The sequence below is a fragment of the Felis catus genome, chromosome D4, assembly GCF_018350175.1.
Source record: "Felis catus isolate Fca126 chromosome D4, F.catus_Fca126_mat1.0, whole genome shotgun sequence".
NCBI lineage: Eukaryota > Metazoa > Chordata > Mammalia > Carnivora > Felidae > Felis > Felis catus.
In genome coordinates this window covers 82439709-82457407 of record NC_058380.1, presented here as the reverse complement: position 1 = coordinate 82457407, position 17699 = coordinate 82439709, and the positions used below count along the sequence as shown (strand labels likewise).

The 17699-nt window shown below is 62.0% G+C and overlaps 1 protein-coding gene and 1 long non-coding RNA gene across 2 annotated transcripts in view; one reads left to right on the top strand and one right to left on the bottom strand.

Annotated features, from left to right (window-relative positions):
* Positions 1-270: 270 nt before the first annotated feature.
* CRB2 (crumbs cell polarity complex component 2) overlaps positions 271-17699 on the bottom strand; it is a 22974-nt gene continuing 5545 nt past the window's right edge. The window contains 13 exon segments of the mRNA XM_023242698.2: positions 271-2362; positions 4046-4163; positions 4737-4853; positions 5688-5976; positions 5979-6470; positions 7319-7484; positions 8017-8525; positions 8615-9490; positions 12198-12311; positions 12509-12694; positions 13122-13261; positions 13379-13574; positions 15469-15792. Coding sequence (XP_023098466.2) covers positions 2138-2362; positions 4046-4163; positions 4737-4853; positions 5688-5976; positions 5979-6470; positions 7319-7484; positions 8017-8525; positions 8615-9490; positions 12198-12311; positions 12509-12694; positions 13122-13261; positions 13379-13574; positions 15469-15792 — 3752 coding nt within the window. The 3' untranslated portion in view covers positions 271-2137.
* LOC123381767 overlaps positions 13256-17699 on the top strand; it is a 19109-nt gene continuing 14665 nt past the window's right edge. Inside the window, exons 1-2 of the long non-coding RNA XR_006589173.1 lie at positions 13256-13488; positions 13568-13728. This is a non-coding gene — a long non-coding RNA (uncharacterized LOC123381767). The remainder of the gene's footprint in view (positions 13489-13567; positions 13729-17699) is intronic.

Genomic DNA, 17699 nt, shown 5'->3' with positions numbered 1-17699 from the left:
AGGGCTGCAGGTCACCGGTGGTGTTGAAAGTGCCCACGCTCCAGGGAACAAGTTCAAGGGAACAGCAGGAAATTCAGCCCCATAGATAGGTCATTAGCAAGGGCAGAGCCTTAAAAAACCAACACCTCTGTTGTGTTGGAGGAGATTGGGACCAAGCACCCAGAGTAGGTATTAAACACACCCAGTCACCCTTCATGTGCCCATCATCCAGTTGTGTCCCCGTCCCTGGGCTGTCCTTGAAAAGGACAAGAGAGGAGGACAACATAGGGCTCCCCAAAAAGTGGCACTTTTATTTATTGGGGTTCCGTGTGTCTTAGGAGTCTGCAAGGACACAGGTTTGTCAAATCCCTGATTTAATAAAGTAAATAACCAAAGCACCAGCTGTGGCTAAAGTGCTGGTACCAGATGTTTCCTCCCCCACCTTCCCAGGAGTCCTAGTGGAGAAGGGGGAAAGGTCCCACCTCCTACAGGATAAGGACTCATCAAGCCCCTTACCCTAGCGTTCAGGGCCCTTCCTGTCCCAGCCTCAGCTGAACCCCTCAGTCTGAGCCGCCCACATGCTCCCTTATCCCTCATCACCACGTGGTTCTCCCACAGATTTGATCCTGTGCCTCTGGAAGCTGCCTGAGACCCCGAGGGGAGCCAGGGAAGTCAACCGCCAATCTAAAACTGGGAAGGGGTCCCCTGGCCTTGGCACAGGAGGTGCTGGCCAAGGAAACAGGAGGGACAGAAGGGCATGTCTCCAGGTCAGGGACAAAGGGACTCCATGGGGCTGGGAGGAGGCCCGGCACTGGGTGCCGGGAGGGCGGGTGCTCCTCTGGGATCAGTGTGATGGCATTACCAGGGAAGGGACCGACTGGAAGGAAAGCAGCACATTCTTCCTCTGTGTCTGTGTCTGTGTCTGCAGGACCAGCCCCGACACAAAGAGGCCATGCCAACATTTGCTGAGTTCAGCAAACAACTCGGAGGACTTCCTGTGAGTCCTGAATCCACCTCCCCCCTGCCCCCCAGCCATTTAGAGAGATGACTGGTCTGTAGGTGAAGGAGTGGCCTCGCCAGGCAGCTGTGACTGGGGAGTGCTGGCCCTGGAGAACCAGAGGTGGTCAGGCGGGACGTGGCAGGGGGGTGGGGTGCGGGGGGGAGGCAGAAGTTTTGCTCCTTTATCCTCTGGCCCGCTTGCAGGCCCCAGGAAAGCCTACCCCCAACTTTCTCTCGGCTCCAGCCAGAGGGACAACCCTTCCTGAAAGCTAAAAGGGTGACCCAGACAACCCAGTAGCGCACACCGTCCCGGGCTCTTTCCCCGCTGTCATCCACTGATCCTCACCACAGCGCCGTGAGGTAGGCGGAGGCCGCAAGGTGGGACGGCTGGGGGCAGCCCGTCCTCTGCTCCCGCAGATCCGCCCTGGCTCTGGTCCAACTCTGCCACACAGCTGCCGGAAGGAGCGTTTGTCCTGGGAGCCAGGGGCCGCTGGCTGATGACCACCCTCCTTCCGGTTTCCCAGTTGCCTCCAGGTTGGGGACAGCCTCAGACATGGGAGAAGACGCCAGAGCTGGGGGGCTCTCGGCCCCTGGGCAAGCCTTGGCCTGGCCTCCCGAAGAACACGTACTGCCCCTGCCCCAGGGCTGCGAAGGGTATCCCCGCTGCCCAGCCGCACCTCTGTGGGGCCTGCATCCACTACACGGTCCCGCACGCCCACAGCAAAGGCACGGACAGGCCCACGAGCCCCATCCAGAACACTCTCACTGGCATCTGCAGATCAGCAGTCCCCAGGTACGTGCCCACACGCACTTCTGAACGCACCGTGTGCACCTGCGTGTGCCCCTCCCCGGCACAGCAGTCCGCCTGCCGGGGCAAGAGCTGGCAGGTCCCGATGGAGACGCCCACGGCCTTACCAGGCCTGAGTAAGGCCTGCTTCCCTGAGTGCTTCCCGCGGTGCTCCCCTCTCCCGTCCACAAATGGGGCGCAGGCAGGGGCTGCCGGCAAAGGTGACACTTGCCCAGCAGGTCTCCCAGGCTCTCCGGCAGCTCCCCAAGGCTGGTAAGAGGCCAGCCACTTCCCCGCAGGCTCCTGGAAGCGGCTTCCTTGGGTCCTCGGTAGACGCACCTCGCAGGTGCCAGAGCCCGCAGCCAGGCAGGCCTAGATGAGTCTCTCCTCGGGCGGCACCTTGAGGACACTGTCCATCTCCAGCCGGGCCCCAGCCACCTCCTGCTGGCTCGGGCTGTAGGTGCCCTCTGACTGGCGGCGCTTCCTGGCCGCCAGGATCCCTGAGAGGAGGCCCAGGAGGAGGAGGAGGAGGCAGGCGCAGGCCGCGGGCACCGCCACCTCCAGCAGCGGGAACGGCAGTGGCAGCGGCAGGCTCTTCTGCAAGAGACCAAGTCACCAGGCCTGAGACCGGGGAGCAGGAGGGTGCGAGCCTGTGCGTGGGGTTTTACGTGACACTTACAGTGGTCTAACGGAGGGGGAGTGAGGACACTCCCTCGTGTCCCTAAGGACAGGAATCTTTGCTTTATTTTGTTCACCGGTAAATTCCAAGTGCCCAGAGCAAGGCCTGCGTGGTAGCTCTTGGTAAGTACTGAAGGAGAAAACAGGGGCTTTGCCCAGATTCCCCCACACGACTAGCAAGCCAGGACGGCAGTCTCCTCCGTCTGCCCCCAGTGCCCATGCCGTGGCCACACCACCGTCCTTCAGTCTTGAATTCCAGCTGCAGGCCCTTCCTTTAGTGGCCAGAGATGGCCCCTGCCACCCAGGTTCCCAACTTGGCCTCCCCCTCCCTGCAGTAAACTCTTCCAATCTGAGGCCACAGGGACTTGATCCCTCTCCATCCCAAAGGGTGGTCTGGTTTTTTAGTGTCTGTGGAGACCATGCTTAACTCTAAAGTGGGAGGCCTCTTGGGAAGCAGTAAGAGAGGCTCCCCGGCCAGGTGGCCTGTGCAGGGCAGGAAGGAGGGGGCAGGCCGACCTAGCTGATGGGGAGCTCAGAATCCACCAGGGTCTGCCCAGCTAGGGAGACTGAGACCAAGCTTTAGGGAGCCCAGAAGACCTCTCCATCTCCAGTCACAGACTGCCAGGATGCCACCAGCGAAGATTCTACGGGCCTGGAATTGTTAAGCACCCCCCCCCCCCACCTCCCACTAAATCACCAAATTCCTGGATTCTGGAGCCTAAGAGTCTCAGACTCCCCGGCCCTCCCTCTGTCCCGTGAAGCCTCTCAGCCCATTGTGACCTGCATCCCAAGTCCCAGTACCCAGCCCTGAATGAGAAAAGGCATCCAAGGCTGTAGAGAAAAATTCATAGCAGCCCCGAGTGGGCCCTCACCAGCCTCCACCCCTGGGCACTTCTTGGGGAGCTGTAAAGCCATCTCCTCCCTTGGCCCTGGGAGGAGGGTAGGTGGAGGAGACAGAGGCCATAAAGCTCAACTTGAAAGGAAACATTCCCCAGAAGCAGAGGGGATTTGCGGGTTTATGACCCGGGCTGCCAGAAGCCTGTGGAGATCAAGGCTCCTCCCCAGGCCTCCCGGCCTACGTCTCTCCCATTAGCACCCACTGTGGGCTCACTGCCCACTGGGCCTGTGGCACCTGTTCCACCCCTCGGTGGGGAGGGGGTTTAAGCTCAAGCGGCCTGCTGGGCCCCATCTATTGGGCCCCTCCTCAGCTGAGCCTCCCTGCGGTCACGGGCTGCCTTGGGCAGCAGAGCCTGCTCTGGCTCAGAATCCTGGGCTCTCCAAATCGTCCTGCTCTAGAATTCTGGCACACAAACGACTGGAGATTACAGGCTCGTGTATCGGCCAACCGAAATCCCAGAATTCCAAGATCCTGTGGGTCCCGAATCCTGATCCCCAATAGGACTTGGCCGTGCCCAGCCGTTTCCCTGCCAGTCCCCAGAGGGAGGGCGGGCCCCCCAGGCTCTCCCCACTAGTCCGTACCCCAGGACAGGGTTGGTCCAGGAACAGTGGGCCGTACATGCTCTCCGCACCACCCCCCATCCCCCAATCATCTCGCTAACGTCCAAGACAGGACACCCCCCAAGCCCCTGTAGCATCACTCACCACCACTTCACAGAACTGGCCTGAGAACCTCGCACTGCAGATACATTCATACACCCCGCCGGCTGCCCGGCAGGTGCCCCCGTTCAAGCAGGGGTTGGCTTCACAGGGGATCTGACATCTGGGAAGCAGAGAAGGTAAAGGCTGAGGAAGCTGCCTTCTTCCCCCATCTGCTTTGGCTTCTCAACACTCCCCCCACCCCCAACCAATACACAGGTGTCCATCCGCTGTCCCCATGGGCTGTCCCCGGCAGGCGACTGAAGCATACTGGGACGTCCACCACCACCCCCCTCTGCCCCAGCTCATGGCTGAGGATGACTGGCTCCATCGGAAGCACAGGGCGGCTGCCCAGGTGTGCTGATGCCCTCTCTGCGGAGTGGGCCCAGGTGTGCTGATGCCCTCTCTGCGGAGTGGGTCCAGTCTCCCTGGGCGACCCGAGGCAGGCGGGCTGAGGACGAGGCTCTAAGAAACACCACCAGGCAACTACTTCCCCAGGTGACAGCATAACAGAGGACGGCCTTGGAAAGCCCAGGAGAAAAGCACTCGAGTGGCAGAGGTAGGCTGTCTGGCACTGTGATCACAGTGAGGGGTGGGATGGTGAGCAAGGATCCACACCCCACTTTGCCTGCCCTGGTTGGAGGGCATCCAGGGGCCCACCGTGCCCAGCTCCCAGGCCCCCGGCCCCCAGACCCACCTCTGGCCAGCAAAGCCCTCCTGGCAGCTGCAGTTGGCAGCCCGGGGCCCACCCTCACAGGGGCCACCATTGAGGCAGGTGAAGTTCAAGCTGCACGCCTCTGGCAGGACAGGCAGTCTGGGGAGAAAACACAATGTTTACGCTGGGGGCGGCATCCGGGGGACCTGGCCCCAGCCCCTGAGGCTACAACAGGCCACTGGAGCCTCTGTGTTCTGAGCTGTGGAATTTGGGGCCCACCTGCCACAGACTTAGTGGTGTCTGAGGTGGAAGGGATGGGGCATAGGGTGGTCCCCACCCCCAACATAGTGCACAACCTTCAGACCCTGGATGGGAACCTCTCCCCACAGAGAGAGTCCTTTGAGAAGCTGATGAAATGTCAGGACTCTCCTTGGAACAAAAACCATGTTCCTAAACGTAAAATTTGAGCCTGGGGAAGGGGGAAGTCAGACCAGACAACCCTCCCTAAGCTTGCTTCCGAACAGAGTAGGGAGTCGAAACCAGACTGACAGGGGGAAGTGTCAAAACTTCCAACCATCTCCTTCTGCCCCTGTCATCATCCTCAGGGGACTAATGGGCATGAACGTGAATGGTGGGCGGCTAGGCAGGAAAGCCTCCAGGTGTTCTTCCAAACCTAGCCCTGTGTTCCCCCTGCACCCCCAGACGAGAGCGTTATTTATCTCAAATTCAAACTGTTCTGGGTCTTAGCTGGCAACCCTAGGGGCCTGCTGTTCCCATTTCACAGATGAGGGCACGGAGGCTCCGAGAAGGGAAGTGGCTGGCCCACGGAACCAGAGCATCGGCTCCGGGGGGGGGGGGGGGGGGGGGGGGGGGGGGGGGGGGGGAGGGGGCTTCGGCGCCCCACCCCCCACCCCTGAGGGCCGCACCCCCACCCCCACCCGCCCGGACAACCCACAGGGCCCCTTGAGCCCAGGCCGCGCCGGCCCTCCGCACCTGCAGCGCGGGCCCACGAAGCCAGGCGGGCAGCGGCACTCGAAACTGCCGTCGGGGCGCGAGTGGCAGCGGCCTCGAGCACAGGGCGCCGAGCGACACGGGTCGGCGCGGGCCTCGCAGCGCGGGCCCTCCCAGCCCGGGCCGCAGGCGCAGGCGAAGGCGTCGAAGAGGTCTCGGCAGCCGCCGCCGTGCAGGCAGGGCGAGGGGACACACACGCGCGCGCCGTGGCAGCCGAGGCGCGGGGCCGGCGCCCCGGGCCAGGCCGAGAAGTGCTCCCGCGAGCCGGGGCCGCGCCGGGCCGCGGGGACGCCAGGGGCAGCGGGAGGCCGCCCACGGCCACGCGACCCAGGCAGCCGGTGAAGTTCTCGGCCAGCTGGACGAGCGCGGCGCCCGGACCGCGCAGGAAGCCCAGGTCGCCGGCCAGGCCGCGCAGCGCCACGGGCGTCGCCGCACCGTCCAGCCACAGCAGCCAGCGCGACGCGGCGGCCTCCGGGCGCTCCATGGCGAGGCGCACGCGGTGCCAGGCGCCGTCGGCCACGCGCGGCCCCGACGCCGGCAGCACCGCCCCGGGCTGGCCGCGGCCGCTGCGCACGCCCGCCGCCAGGGAGCCGTTGCGCACGGCCAGCCAGACGGTGTGGGCGCCCGCGGCGGCGCGCAGCAGAGCGGCCTCGGAGTCACGCGTGCGGAAGGCCAGCGAGAGGCCGCTGAGAGAGCGCCCCGACGACGCGTTGTGCCCGCTGAAAGCGACGGCGGGACCCTCGCGGAACGTGGCTTCGGCCACACCTGCGGGGAGAGGGAGCGTCAGGGAATGGCCCAGCGGCCTCCACCCGGGCCCAAGCACCCGGGTGAGACACCTGCCGTCCCCACTGCCCCTGCCCATCCATCTCGAGGGGTCACACACCGGCCTGTCATCTAATCCCAGGAACTACTCCCCCCCCCCCCCCCCCCCCCCCCCCCCGGCTGTGGCTTCCACTCACTCATAATTCTGTACCTCGAAGAACCAGCTTCCGGCCGTGCTGGGGACACCTGCCCCTACCCTACCATGGCCCACCCTACCCTCCAGGTCACAGACCAGGCAATAGTTATGCCTCAAAAAGTCTGCCCCCTTCCCTGCTCAGTGTACTGGCTCTGTCTCATCACTGAGGCTATTCACTGCAGCATCTTTTTTAAACGCAGATTTTTAAATGCTGATCATGCATTTTAATAAAATGCAGTCATCTCTTTAAAATGCTGATCATGTCCTTCTCCTGCTTAAAACGGCCCCATGGCTCCCCACGACCCTTGGGAACAAGTCCTGAGCTGCCTGGCCTAGTTTTCAAGGCCCCTCCTGGCAATAGCTCCACCCCAACACCTGTAACTATGTTTCACTTGTTCTTATAAACCCCAGGGCCTTTGCGGGTGCTATTGTCCTTCCCTAAAATGTCCTCCCCTATGCCCAGTCTTGCCCTTGGAAACCTGGTCAATGCTGTCTTCCTCCAGAAAACCTGTCCCTCTGCATGCAGCGGCCTAACCATGCTGGGCTGGGGGTGTTGGCATCCTGGTCCACTCTGTGCCCTCAGGGTAAGAGTGGGCTCTAACTCAGCTTGGGTGTCCAGGATCCAGCATGTGGGCTGCCCACGGTACACACTCACAGACAAAGCCATCGGGGACTTCCTCGCAGGTGGCAGGCGGGAGGCAGGGCTGGCCAGGACACCACAGCCGCTGGGCACATGTTGGCCCCGTGAAGTTGACAGGGCAGGTGCAGTGGAAGTCATTCCAGGTGACGAGACACATTCCACCATTGAGACAGGGGTCAGGCTGCAGAAGAATCAGGGCAGGGATTGGCTCAGGCCTGGGGGGCTATCACCACCCCTCCATAACCACTACAGACACATTCACTCTCACAGACAATTAGAGAGGATGTCACCATTGTCCCTATTTTACAGATCAAGAGACTGAGGCTCAGAGAGGAGAAGCCACTTGCCTGACTCACCCAGCCAGTAAATAGAGGAGCCAGAGTTCAAACTCCCGTCTATTCCAAGGCTGGTGCTTTGTTCATGGACCCAGGGATGTCCCTGTCCCCCAGGTAGCTCCTACAGAAAGGCTCAGCCAGCCCTCTGCCTGGGCCCGGGTGTCTGTCTCAGACCAAGACTGGGGAGGGAGATATGGGGACCACCAGAGGGCACGAGCAGCTGGGCCAGAGAGAATAATGTGAATCCAGTCTCTAGCAGTGGTGACCTGGTGCTTCACCTCCTGCCATTTTCCTCACCAGTAGAAGGGGATGCTAACCCCCCGTGATGCACGACAGACCCTGGAGAAAGAGACCCACCCCTTTGCCCAGGGAACTCACACTGCATGTGTCCTCGGAGACGCAGCCCATGGTGAGGTTCCAGGACTGCCTGCTGCCCAGCTCACCGGGCTGGCTTGAGTTCCCCGGCAGCGGCGGAAAGAATGGGAGGTGGAGGTCATTGAGTCGCAGGTCCTGGAGGCAGCCTCGGAAGGGCCCACCCCAGGGCTGGGCGTCCGCAGGGAGGAGCCTCCCGCCCACGTGCACCTCCTGCCCCAAGCCCTGCAGCTGGTCAGGCCCGAAGCTGAGCGTCACCAGGTGGCGGAGCCCATCATCCCAGCGCCCAGGGAGCACCAGAGCGGGCCCGCCCAGCACCTCAGCCTGGATCTGGCCCTTGCTCAGGAATACTGTTAGCCCAGCTACTGAGTCATTGGCAAGTTGGAGCAGCAGGCCAGCAGGTTCCCGAGTACGGAGGAGGAAGGACACGGTGAGGTTGGGGCCTGGCAGCTGGTGGAGCAAGAAGGAGGCAGAGCTCAGGGTGCCCCCCAAGCCAAAGGTGGCAGCAGGAACCTCTGCGGGGAGAGAGGGTATCAGGTGAGAGGCCTGTGAGCGAGGGGAAGGCATACTCTCTGCCCCAGGGTCTCCCGGGCTTATTCCTCACCATCAGCACACGTAGGACCACTGTAGGGTCGGGGGCATTTGCAGTGGAAGTGAGTCCACAGGTCCACACAGGCCCCTCCATGGGCACAAGGCGAAGGCTGACACTGTTCACGGCGCTCGCAGCCCAGGAGGACATTCTTGCCGAGATCCTCAGGCAGCAGGAGGTGACCGTCCACACGCACGTCCTGGAGGCAGCCTTCGAAGGCTGTGCCACCCAGCTGGACGGAGCAGAACCTGGTAGGCGTCGGGGCCGCGGAAGCCACGGGAGCTGGGGCCACAGGACTGGAAGCCACACACAGCCGGGCAGGGCAGTCCTCATGCCAGAGCCGCAGCTCCAGGACCCCCGGGCGGAGCGAAATCTCGGCTTGGTGCCAATGGCCATCATTTAGGGCCAGGTCCAGCGGCCCCAGGGGAAGCACGGTGGCGTTGCCATGGCTCCAGAGTGTGGCCTGAAGCGTGCCCCCCGCCAGTGCCAGCTCCAAGCTGTCCTGAGTGTCAGTGCGAGTGGCCAAGGCACCGGCAGGTAGTGTGGTGCGAAACCTCAGTGCCAGACCCGGGGGACCTCCAGCTGGCACCGAGGCCCGCACAGGGCTCCCCGCCACCACAGAGAAGGTGGTGTTCTGGCCACAAAAAGGTCCGTGGGTACCAGGTGGGCAGCGGCAGGCATAGCTATGGAGCCCAGACTTGAAGATGGGGATGCAGGTGGCAGCGGGTGGGCAAGTGTGGCCCTGGCAGCCGGTGAGCTGCACAGAGCAGTCGTGCCCGCCCCAGGTCTCCGGGCACCAGCAGGTATAGCCTGCCACGGTGTTATCACAGGTCCCGCCATGGAGGCAGGGCTCCGACAGGCATTCGTCCACATCTTCCTGACACGTCAGGCCTTCAGGAGAGACCAGGCCAAGGTTCAGCACTCAAGGCAAGAACCACAATCTTGATGCAGAACTTACACACCTTTTGGGACAGGGATCTCAGCACCTGTCAACCAAACCAATTCCTAATTCCCAAAAGATTTCTCACGGTCTCCTGAAGTCCCTGGAGGCTGGTATCTAAGACGCCCCTTCCCTTACCATGTCTGGTGGGCTTCCATGCCCCGTGGATTCAATCCCCTAAGCACTCTCTGTTCCCCACCCCCCCGCCTTTCCCCTACTCCACCCGTCTGCCTCATCAGCTCTGAGGGCCACAGTCTAGTGTCCTCTACTTTGCCTGCCTTCAACCACCCCTACCATCCATCTCCTGGCCTGGCCAGATTCCCCTGCTGCTTAAGGTTCACTCACTCACCTTGGCATTCCACATCCCTCGGGGGCTGGGCCCTCCCAGGCCCTCAAGTCTCAACCCTGCTCCCCACACACCTCCAACTGCCTGTTCCTCCAGGCATTTCCTGGACAGCATGTCTCTGGGGGCTTTGCTCATACTGTTCCCTGGAATGCCTCCGCCTCCTCCTCACTGACCCTGCCTTCAAACTCCTATTCACCCTGCAAAGCCCAAATTCAAAGGGTCAGTCCCCTCAGGGGCTTTTTCTCTGATTCCCAAGCTATCGTGTCACTCCCGACTCCTTGCCCACCCCCAGACACAGCTCCCCAGAACCCTGTACTGAAAGTATCTGTTTACTCAGCTGGGATCTCCTCCAGGGACCTGAATACGTCCTTGGTGCCCAGCAAGGGGTCTGGCACAGCTTTTGTGGACAGAGTGCCAGATGGAGGAGGGAGCGGGGGTGGGCATATGCATCCAGTCTTCATCCCCCAGTCCCTCTGCCCCCAGGGCCCCATGCTGAAGGGGCCACATCACCCTCCCCTCCAAGAGCTCCCACACGAGGTGCTCTGGTCCCAGTTTGGGTCAAGAGACCACAGCCCAACCCCAACTCAGTCAGAGCCTCCATAAAACAACCAAGGCTGGCCCTTGACCCGACCCATATCCCAGCTGGAGGGGCCCAGGCCCAGAAAAGCCACCAGGATTTGAATCCTGGTCCCAGTCAGCCCACAGACACCACAGCCTCCTGGGGACAGCCGGCCACACCTCACCCTGTCCAAGGCCCTGCATACCTGCCAGGAGCCACAGGCCCCCCAGGAAGGTCCACAGAGCCCGCGGCCCCATTGCATTTTCCCATGGATGGCCGAGACTGGTGGGTGGGTGCTGAGCCCAGGGAGCAGAACTCCCTGCCTGGCCAGCCGCCTCCTTCAGAACCGCCTCAGGAATGCCAGGCACTGGCCTCCCCCAGGCCAGCACGACCCAAAGGGAGGATGGGGGTGGACAGTGGCAAGCAGCACAGCCCTACAGCGGGGTTCCCCCGCCCCGTCCCTGACCTCAGGCCTGACCTCCCTGTCACCCGTCCGCTGAGCTCAGCTTGGGGAGGAGCTGGGCTTTGGCTGACGCTGGTGAACCTCAGGAAATGACACCCCCTCTCTCAAGCATCCATTACTTCATGTGTAAGAACCCTACCTCACGGGGGTGGGGTGACAAGGAGGGAATGAAATGCACAGAAACGCTGTTCAGAGGCAGCGTGTGCTGTGGGGGGGGGGGGGGGGGAGGGGGCCAGTGTGTGCCAGGGGCCTGCAAGGCCACTGCTCCCGGGCAGGACTTGGGAATCTTGGCCCGCGGGGCACAGAAGACGGGCTTTCAGGGCACCCGGGGGTGGTGGCCACCCCGGGGGTAAGGGACACCGAGCCCAGCATCTCTGGGCAGCTGAGGTGGGAGGGACGGTAATCACCACCTCGTTCCCCTGGGCAGGGGAGCCAGTGCCCAGGAAACCTGCCAGGGAGAGGAGGCAGTGTGCCCAGGCAGGAATGTGGGCCGGTGTGGGGGAAGTGTCACAGGCATTCCAGAGGGGGCAGGGACACTCAGAGAGCGCGTGAGTTCTTCGGGTTCACCAGTATCTGCGCAAGGGTAACTGTGTGTCTACGCATCTGCGGTACCCAAGGCAGGGAGAGGCTTTCTGCAGCCCAACTTCTGCCCCACAGGCAGCAGCTCCCCAGAGGTCAAGTGGTGATGCCCCCCTTCACCTCTTCCGTCCTGGCCAAACTGCCGTCCTCTCCCTGCAGGCCCGTCGGCTTCTGCCCAGCCCTTGGATGCCAGGTGCCTAGAGTTCTCTCTGCGCATGACTGCACACATTCTCCCGGACAGCCTTGGCCACCCGTGGCCCCAGCTGCCACAGTTGTACTCCTGACCCTCAGTCTCTGGCTTTTCCCGGGCCCCAGTCCCAGGACTGCCAACCCCCACCCAGGCTCCTCCCTATGGGTGCTCCACAGACACCCGGACTCAGAACGGACAAAGCCCACCCAACATCACCCAGGACAGAAGCAGCCAGCATTCCTGACATCTCCCACTCACACCTGGACTAACCCCTAGGGCCGGCAGACTGTCCCTCCTAAGGGTTCTCAGTCCAATTAGTTTCCTCCGCTTTCACCTCCAAAGCCCGGTCAGTCCCCATTCAGCCCCTCTTAGCTGTCACCTGGACCCCCACACCCGCCTCCTTCCTGATCTCCTCATCCCCATCAATCCAGCCTCCACATATCAGCCAGAGGAACCTTCTCAACCCAGGCCCACCAACTCTGCCCTGGCTCTGCCCCGGAGCCCAGCCCACCCCCAGGCACCTGTGTAGCCATCCGGACAGTGGCACTGGAAGCCATTGGGCAGGTCCTGGCAGCGGCCTCCACTGAGGCATGGCCGTGAGGCACACTCGTCCACATCCACGTCACATTCGTCCCCTGCAAGAGGGCCAGCCGTGGTTCCCACCTGTGCCCTCAGAACCAGACTAGAGTTGGAAGGGCCCATTTTAGAGCTATGGAGACTGAGACCCGGCAAGAAGTGCCGACTCAGGCAGGTGGCATCCTGTGTGGCAGGGCCAGGCCTGCATCCGGACACCGAGGGACCTGCTTCCCTGGAAGGGTGTAGGGGGACTCACCCTCAAAGCCCGGAGGGCAGCGGCATAGGAAACCCTCAGCGTGTCGGAAGCTGAAGGTGCCGGGGAAGGCAGCCTGGACGCCTCCGTAGAGGGCTGGGTCTGAGCGCTGCAGGCACTGTCCCCCATGCTGGCAGGGGCCCGACGCACACTCGTCCTCGTCCACCTCGCACCGCTGGCCACTGTAGCCTGGAGGCACACGTGCGCGGGCAGCCGGTCACACGGTGTCACCGGGCCGCACCCCACCACTGGTGCCAGGCCAACCCGGGGCCAGGCTGGGACGACAACTCAGAATAGGGGCACCAACGGTGAGGGAGGGATGCGGTGAGGAGGGTAGGCACGACCGTGGCAGCCCTCAACAGGGTCCTGTTACCATTATTAGCAGCACTAGTGAGCAATTTGCACCTGTCGAGGCTCCACGGGCATTACACCTTTCCCTTCCTCGCAACAACGCTAGGAGCAGGTGCTGTGACGAGCCCTATTTGGCAGATTACTGCAAACCTTGAGTTCTGAGAAGCTGCAGTCACCCGCACACCCTCGGAGGGCAGGCGAGCGCAGGCGCACACCGGCCCCAAGGCCCGGGGCCGCGCCCGTGCGCCCCAGCACGCGCACGCACCTGGCCAGCAGAGGCAGCGGAAGGTCCCGAGGCCCTCGAGGCAGGACGCGTTGTTCGCGCAGGGAGCCGACGCGCACTCCAGCACCTCCTGCTCGCAGCGCGCGCCCTCGTAGCCCGTGTCCGCGCAGTCGCACCGGAACCTGGAGCGGGGAGCGAGGCCCGGCCGGCCCGGACTGAGCACTACGGCACCTGGGGCCCACCTGCCTCCGCCGCCTTCCCGCCCCGCGCAGCCCCCTCCCACGCCTCCGTCCGCTCACCCGTTGACCAGGTCGTGGCACCGGCCCCCGTGCGCGCACGGCTGGCTCTGGCACTCGTCCAGGTCCAGCTGGCAGCTCGCGCCCCCGTAGCCCGGCGCGCACACGCAGCGGTAGGAGCCCACGCCGTCCAGGCACGAGCCCCCGTGCAGGCAGGGCCCCGAGGCACACTCGTCCACCTCCGTCTCGCAGGTCACCCTGGACAGGGCCGAAGACACAGACAGACGGATGGACTCCCAGAGGGAGGTCGAAAGAGGCCCAGGCAGGCCGCCCTGAAACCAGCTCCAGACAGTTACAAGGAGCGGAAACTTGAGGCTCCGGAGAGAAGCCGTTGGTCCGTTCATCTAGAGCAGGTATTTCTTGAGCCAGCAGTGGCAATGGGGTAGAAACCAGACAGACGTCCCTGTGTCCTGAGCCCACAGCGGTCTAGCCGGGGAGACGGTGGTTGGGCCAGTATTACACAGATGAGGACTTTTAATTGTGATAAACTCGGCAATGGGAGCGTGCTGGATCCCAAAAAAGCAAGAGCCAGGGTTTTGGCCTTGGGTATTGGCAGTCAGGGAAGGCTTCTTGGAAGAAGAGCCTTTTGAAAGACGAGTGGCACGCACTACATTGGGATGGGGCTGTGATGGCAGCTGGATTCCAGGGTGGGGAACTGGTCAGGAGTAGCTTAGGGCTGGGGCATGATGCCCTCAGGAAGGGGAGCATGGAGGGGCAGGAGCAAAGGAGAGAGGGGAGGAGGCGAGGCAGGGGTGGAGGTATTGGGGCATTGGGGGCCCCAATCTGGGCTTATCCTAAAAGTTGGAAGCAGCTGAATCACCCGGTGCTGTGGACACTGTAGAAGGCTCACTCTGCTGGCTTTGAAGAGCGTGTAGAGAGGGCCTCCGTGGTGGAGGGACGTGCCCCTGCGAGAAATGCTGGAGCGACCAGCCTCTCCTGGCTCCCCCTGTACCGTCTTGCTTCGAAAACTGCAAGTCCTGGGTGCTGGGAACCCCCTCGGTCCGAGCCAAAACTGAGACAGTTGGCCAGGGACTGGCGATGTGTGGAGATAGAGGGAGATGGGAGAATTTCAGGGTCTGGGGATGTGCCGCCTGAGTTCATCCGGGAGCCCACATGTCACGGTAGACTCCGGAGGCCCTGCCCCCTGCCCCCTAAGCGGGGTTGGTTCTGGGGGGCCAGGAGCCGAGCTGGTTCCAGCTGGAAACGTCCCCCCTTCCCAGCTCAGCGAGCACAAAGCATGGCCCCTCCTTCCCGTGACCCCCTCACTCCTCCCACCCCAGTCCTACTCCCACCCTCCCTGTGCCAGGGGGAGCCAGGCCCTGGCCGCCTGGAATCCCAGCCTCCCCCGCCTGGCTTGGAACGGAAGGAGGAGGAGAGAAATGAGTCATGGCAGACTCTGCCCCCACTCACATCCACAACTCAGCCAGAAAGTGTTCCCCCAAAGCGCCCAAGCACCGCACATCTGGCACACGCACACCTGCTAACACACCTACGTTTCCCACAAATACTTTCGGGGAGCCCAGACACCCCGCAGATGCTGGCAGACACACAGGCCCTTGGCGTGACCTCCCTCCCACACACACAACTGATACTCCAGACACCGAGACTCTCAAGTGGTGAGAAAGACACATGGGACCCGTTTCCAAAGTGCCAAGATCCACCTCCCCTGGAACCCAGTCCCTCCGGCCTGTACCCCTTGCTCCGGGGTGACCTGAAACTGCCTTCTGCCCTCAGAGCACAGTTGTCTGAATTCAGGGCTGGCATAGAACCAGCAGTGTCTATACTGCAGGCTCCCCACTGCAGTATAGAGTGGGGAGCCTGCAGTATAGACTGCAGCACCAAACTGAACTCTAGAAGGGACTGAAATAACATTTGTGCAGTGTCTGTTAAATGTCAGGCACCATGCGCACTCACACGTTCGCACTCTCATCCCGAGCTGCCAGGTCAGCCCGAGAAGCATCAGTTCTGTAGCAAGACCCAGAGTGGATGTCTCTAAAGTCGGAGCTGAATTCATGATTTGACATCCTGAGCCGCTGACGGGATGGACAGGATGGACATTACAGACCTCCTCCCAGGGCGGCTGAGGCTGTTACCTGCATAGCCAAGGGGGCAGTGGCACTCATAGTGATCAGCCAGGTTGCGACAGGTGGCCCCGTGGTGGCAGGGCCGGGATGCACACTCGTCAATGTCCAGCTCACAGCGTGGGCCCTGGAATCCGGGCACGCAGTAGCAGCGGAAGCCATCGGGATCTGGGCCCTGGGGCACACACAGAGCGCCATGGTGGCATGGCTGGCTGGCACAGCCCCGGGGCTCCGTGGGCCCACAGGTGTAGCCACCATTCTCCATAGCCTGGCACTCGGCCCCTGGAGCGCACGGGTCTGAGGCACAGACACTTGGGGTCTCCGATGGCACCGTTCCTGCAAAGAGAGAAAGTTGGCTGGGTGGGGGGAGCCAGGACGTTCCCCTCCCCACAACTCAGGCGCACCCCAGAGCCGGAAAGCAGCATGGCTCTGTCTGTTTTCAGGAGGATAGAGGGAGGGCCAGGGACTCTACAGGCCACGCGCATCAGGAGGGTCTCCATAGCAGAGAAATGGGACCCGGATGCCTGGCTACCCACCCCCACCCGGGCAGGATTAGAGGGCAGACACCCTCTGACTCTGGGAGCTTTGCGCTCCACTGTCTGACCCCCTCCCTGCAGGGGCCCTTTGGGGCAGGCTCTGTCATGCCCATTTTACAAAAGAACAAATTGAGGCTCAAGAGAAAGCAAAGACTCTTGCCTGAGGTCTCACGGCAAGTTAGCAAGTTAGCACTGGGACGACCTTCAAGCCTGTCACATGTTTCAGCCCCCTGGGGGGAGGGGAGTCTGCTCTGGGTCTCCCTTCTGTGGCTCCTCCGTTTCCTGGGGGGGGGGGGGTGTCCTCCCACTGTCCCCTCCACCTCTCTTGCTAGGGGTCTGGCAGCTCCATCCCCGTGTGAAACCGGAGATGAAGGACTTCAAAGGCAGGGACTGTGAGCTGGGCCCCCTCCCTGTCCCTCCTTCCCACCCTCTTCTTTCCCCTCAGGCCTAGAAACCTCTCAGGGGATCCCTGGCCCTCACTGTATCTCCCCTCAGCAACTGCCTGACCGCTGGCATGGCCAAGGTCACAGGGTACAGGACAGGTATTGAGACCTGCTGACAGACACCTGGCTCAGGCCACTGTGCTGCCTCCACCGTGTTAGAGGGTTACCTGCTGATCTAGAAGCCAAGTTACTGAGAGAGCCAGCTCCCCGCCCCCTGCCCCACCTGCCTGAGAGCCTGTAGTGCTGGATTAAGAGTTTAGTCTTTGACATGATTTCACTCATATGAGGAATTTAAGAAAAAAACAGATGAACATTTGGAAAGGGGGGGGTGGGGGGAGAGGGAAACAAACCATAAGAGACTCTTAATGATAGAGAACAAACTGAGGGGTGGTGGAGGGAGGTGGGGGGGGGAGGGGCTAGATGGGGGATGGGTATTAAGGAGGGTACTTGTTGGGATGAGCACTGGGTGTTGTATGTAATTGACAAATCACTGAGTTCTATTCGTGAAACTGATATTGCACTGTAGAATTTACATAAAAATTTGGAAGAAAAAAAAAAGAACTTAGGCTTTAAGTAAAACTGCCCTGGGTTCAGATCCCAGCTCAATTACTAGCTCTAAGACCTTGAGCAAGTCATTTCTCCTACTGAGCTTCTGTCTCCCATCAGAAAAGAGATGATAATAGGGCATGCCTCATAGAATGTGGGAGGATTCAAAGCCTCAGGTATGCAGTTGCCCGCTTGTGGGAACTCAGTAAGTGATGGGGGGAGAGGAACCACCCACGAGCAGGAGCCCCCCCCCCCCAACCTGGGGCTCTGAGAGGTGCTCCTCCTCTGCCCAGGTTGTCATCCAGACACTAACCAGGCCTGGAACAGCTTCAGGCCCTGTGCCTCCCTTCCCCCACCTTGGTGAAGACCCCCCCCCCCCCAGATAAGGCTCAACAGCCTCTCCAGAGCCATCCACATTCCACCAGGCAGGGCCGTCCACTGGCCGACCCCCACCCTTCCCAGCCAGGGCCCAGCAGGATGGGGGACAGGGATATGGAGATGTGGACCATGGCGCCAGGGAGACAACCTGGCTGTCAGCCCCACCCCCGAGTGCCCAGAGCACCTGGTACGGCTCAACACGGGCTCCCTCACTCCCTGACCGGGGCTCTCGTGCCCACCCAGGGCTAAGCGCGTTGCAAGGGGCAGGTGGACATAACCCTGTAGGACTCCTGCATCCACAGGCCCCTCCCCAGCTCAAGGCATCAGTCCCCAGCCCCCC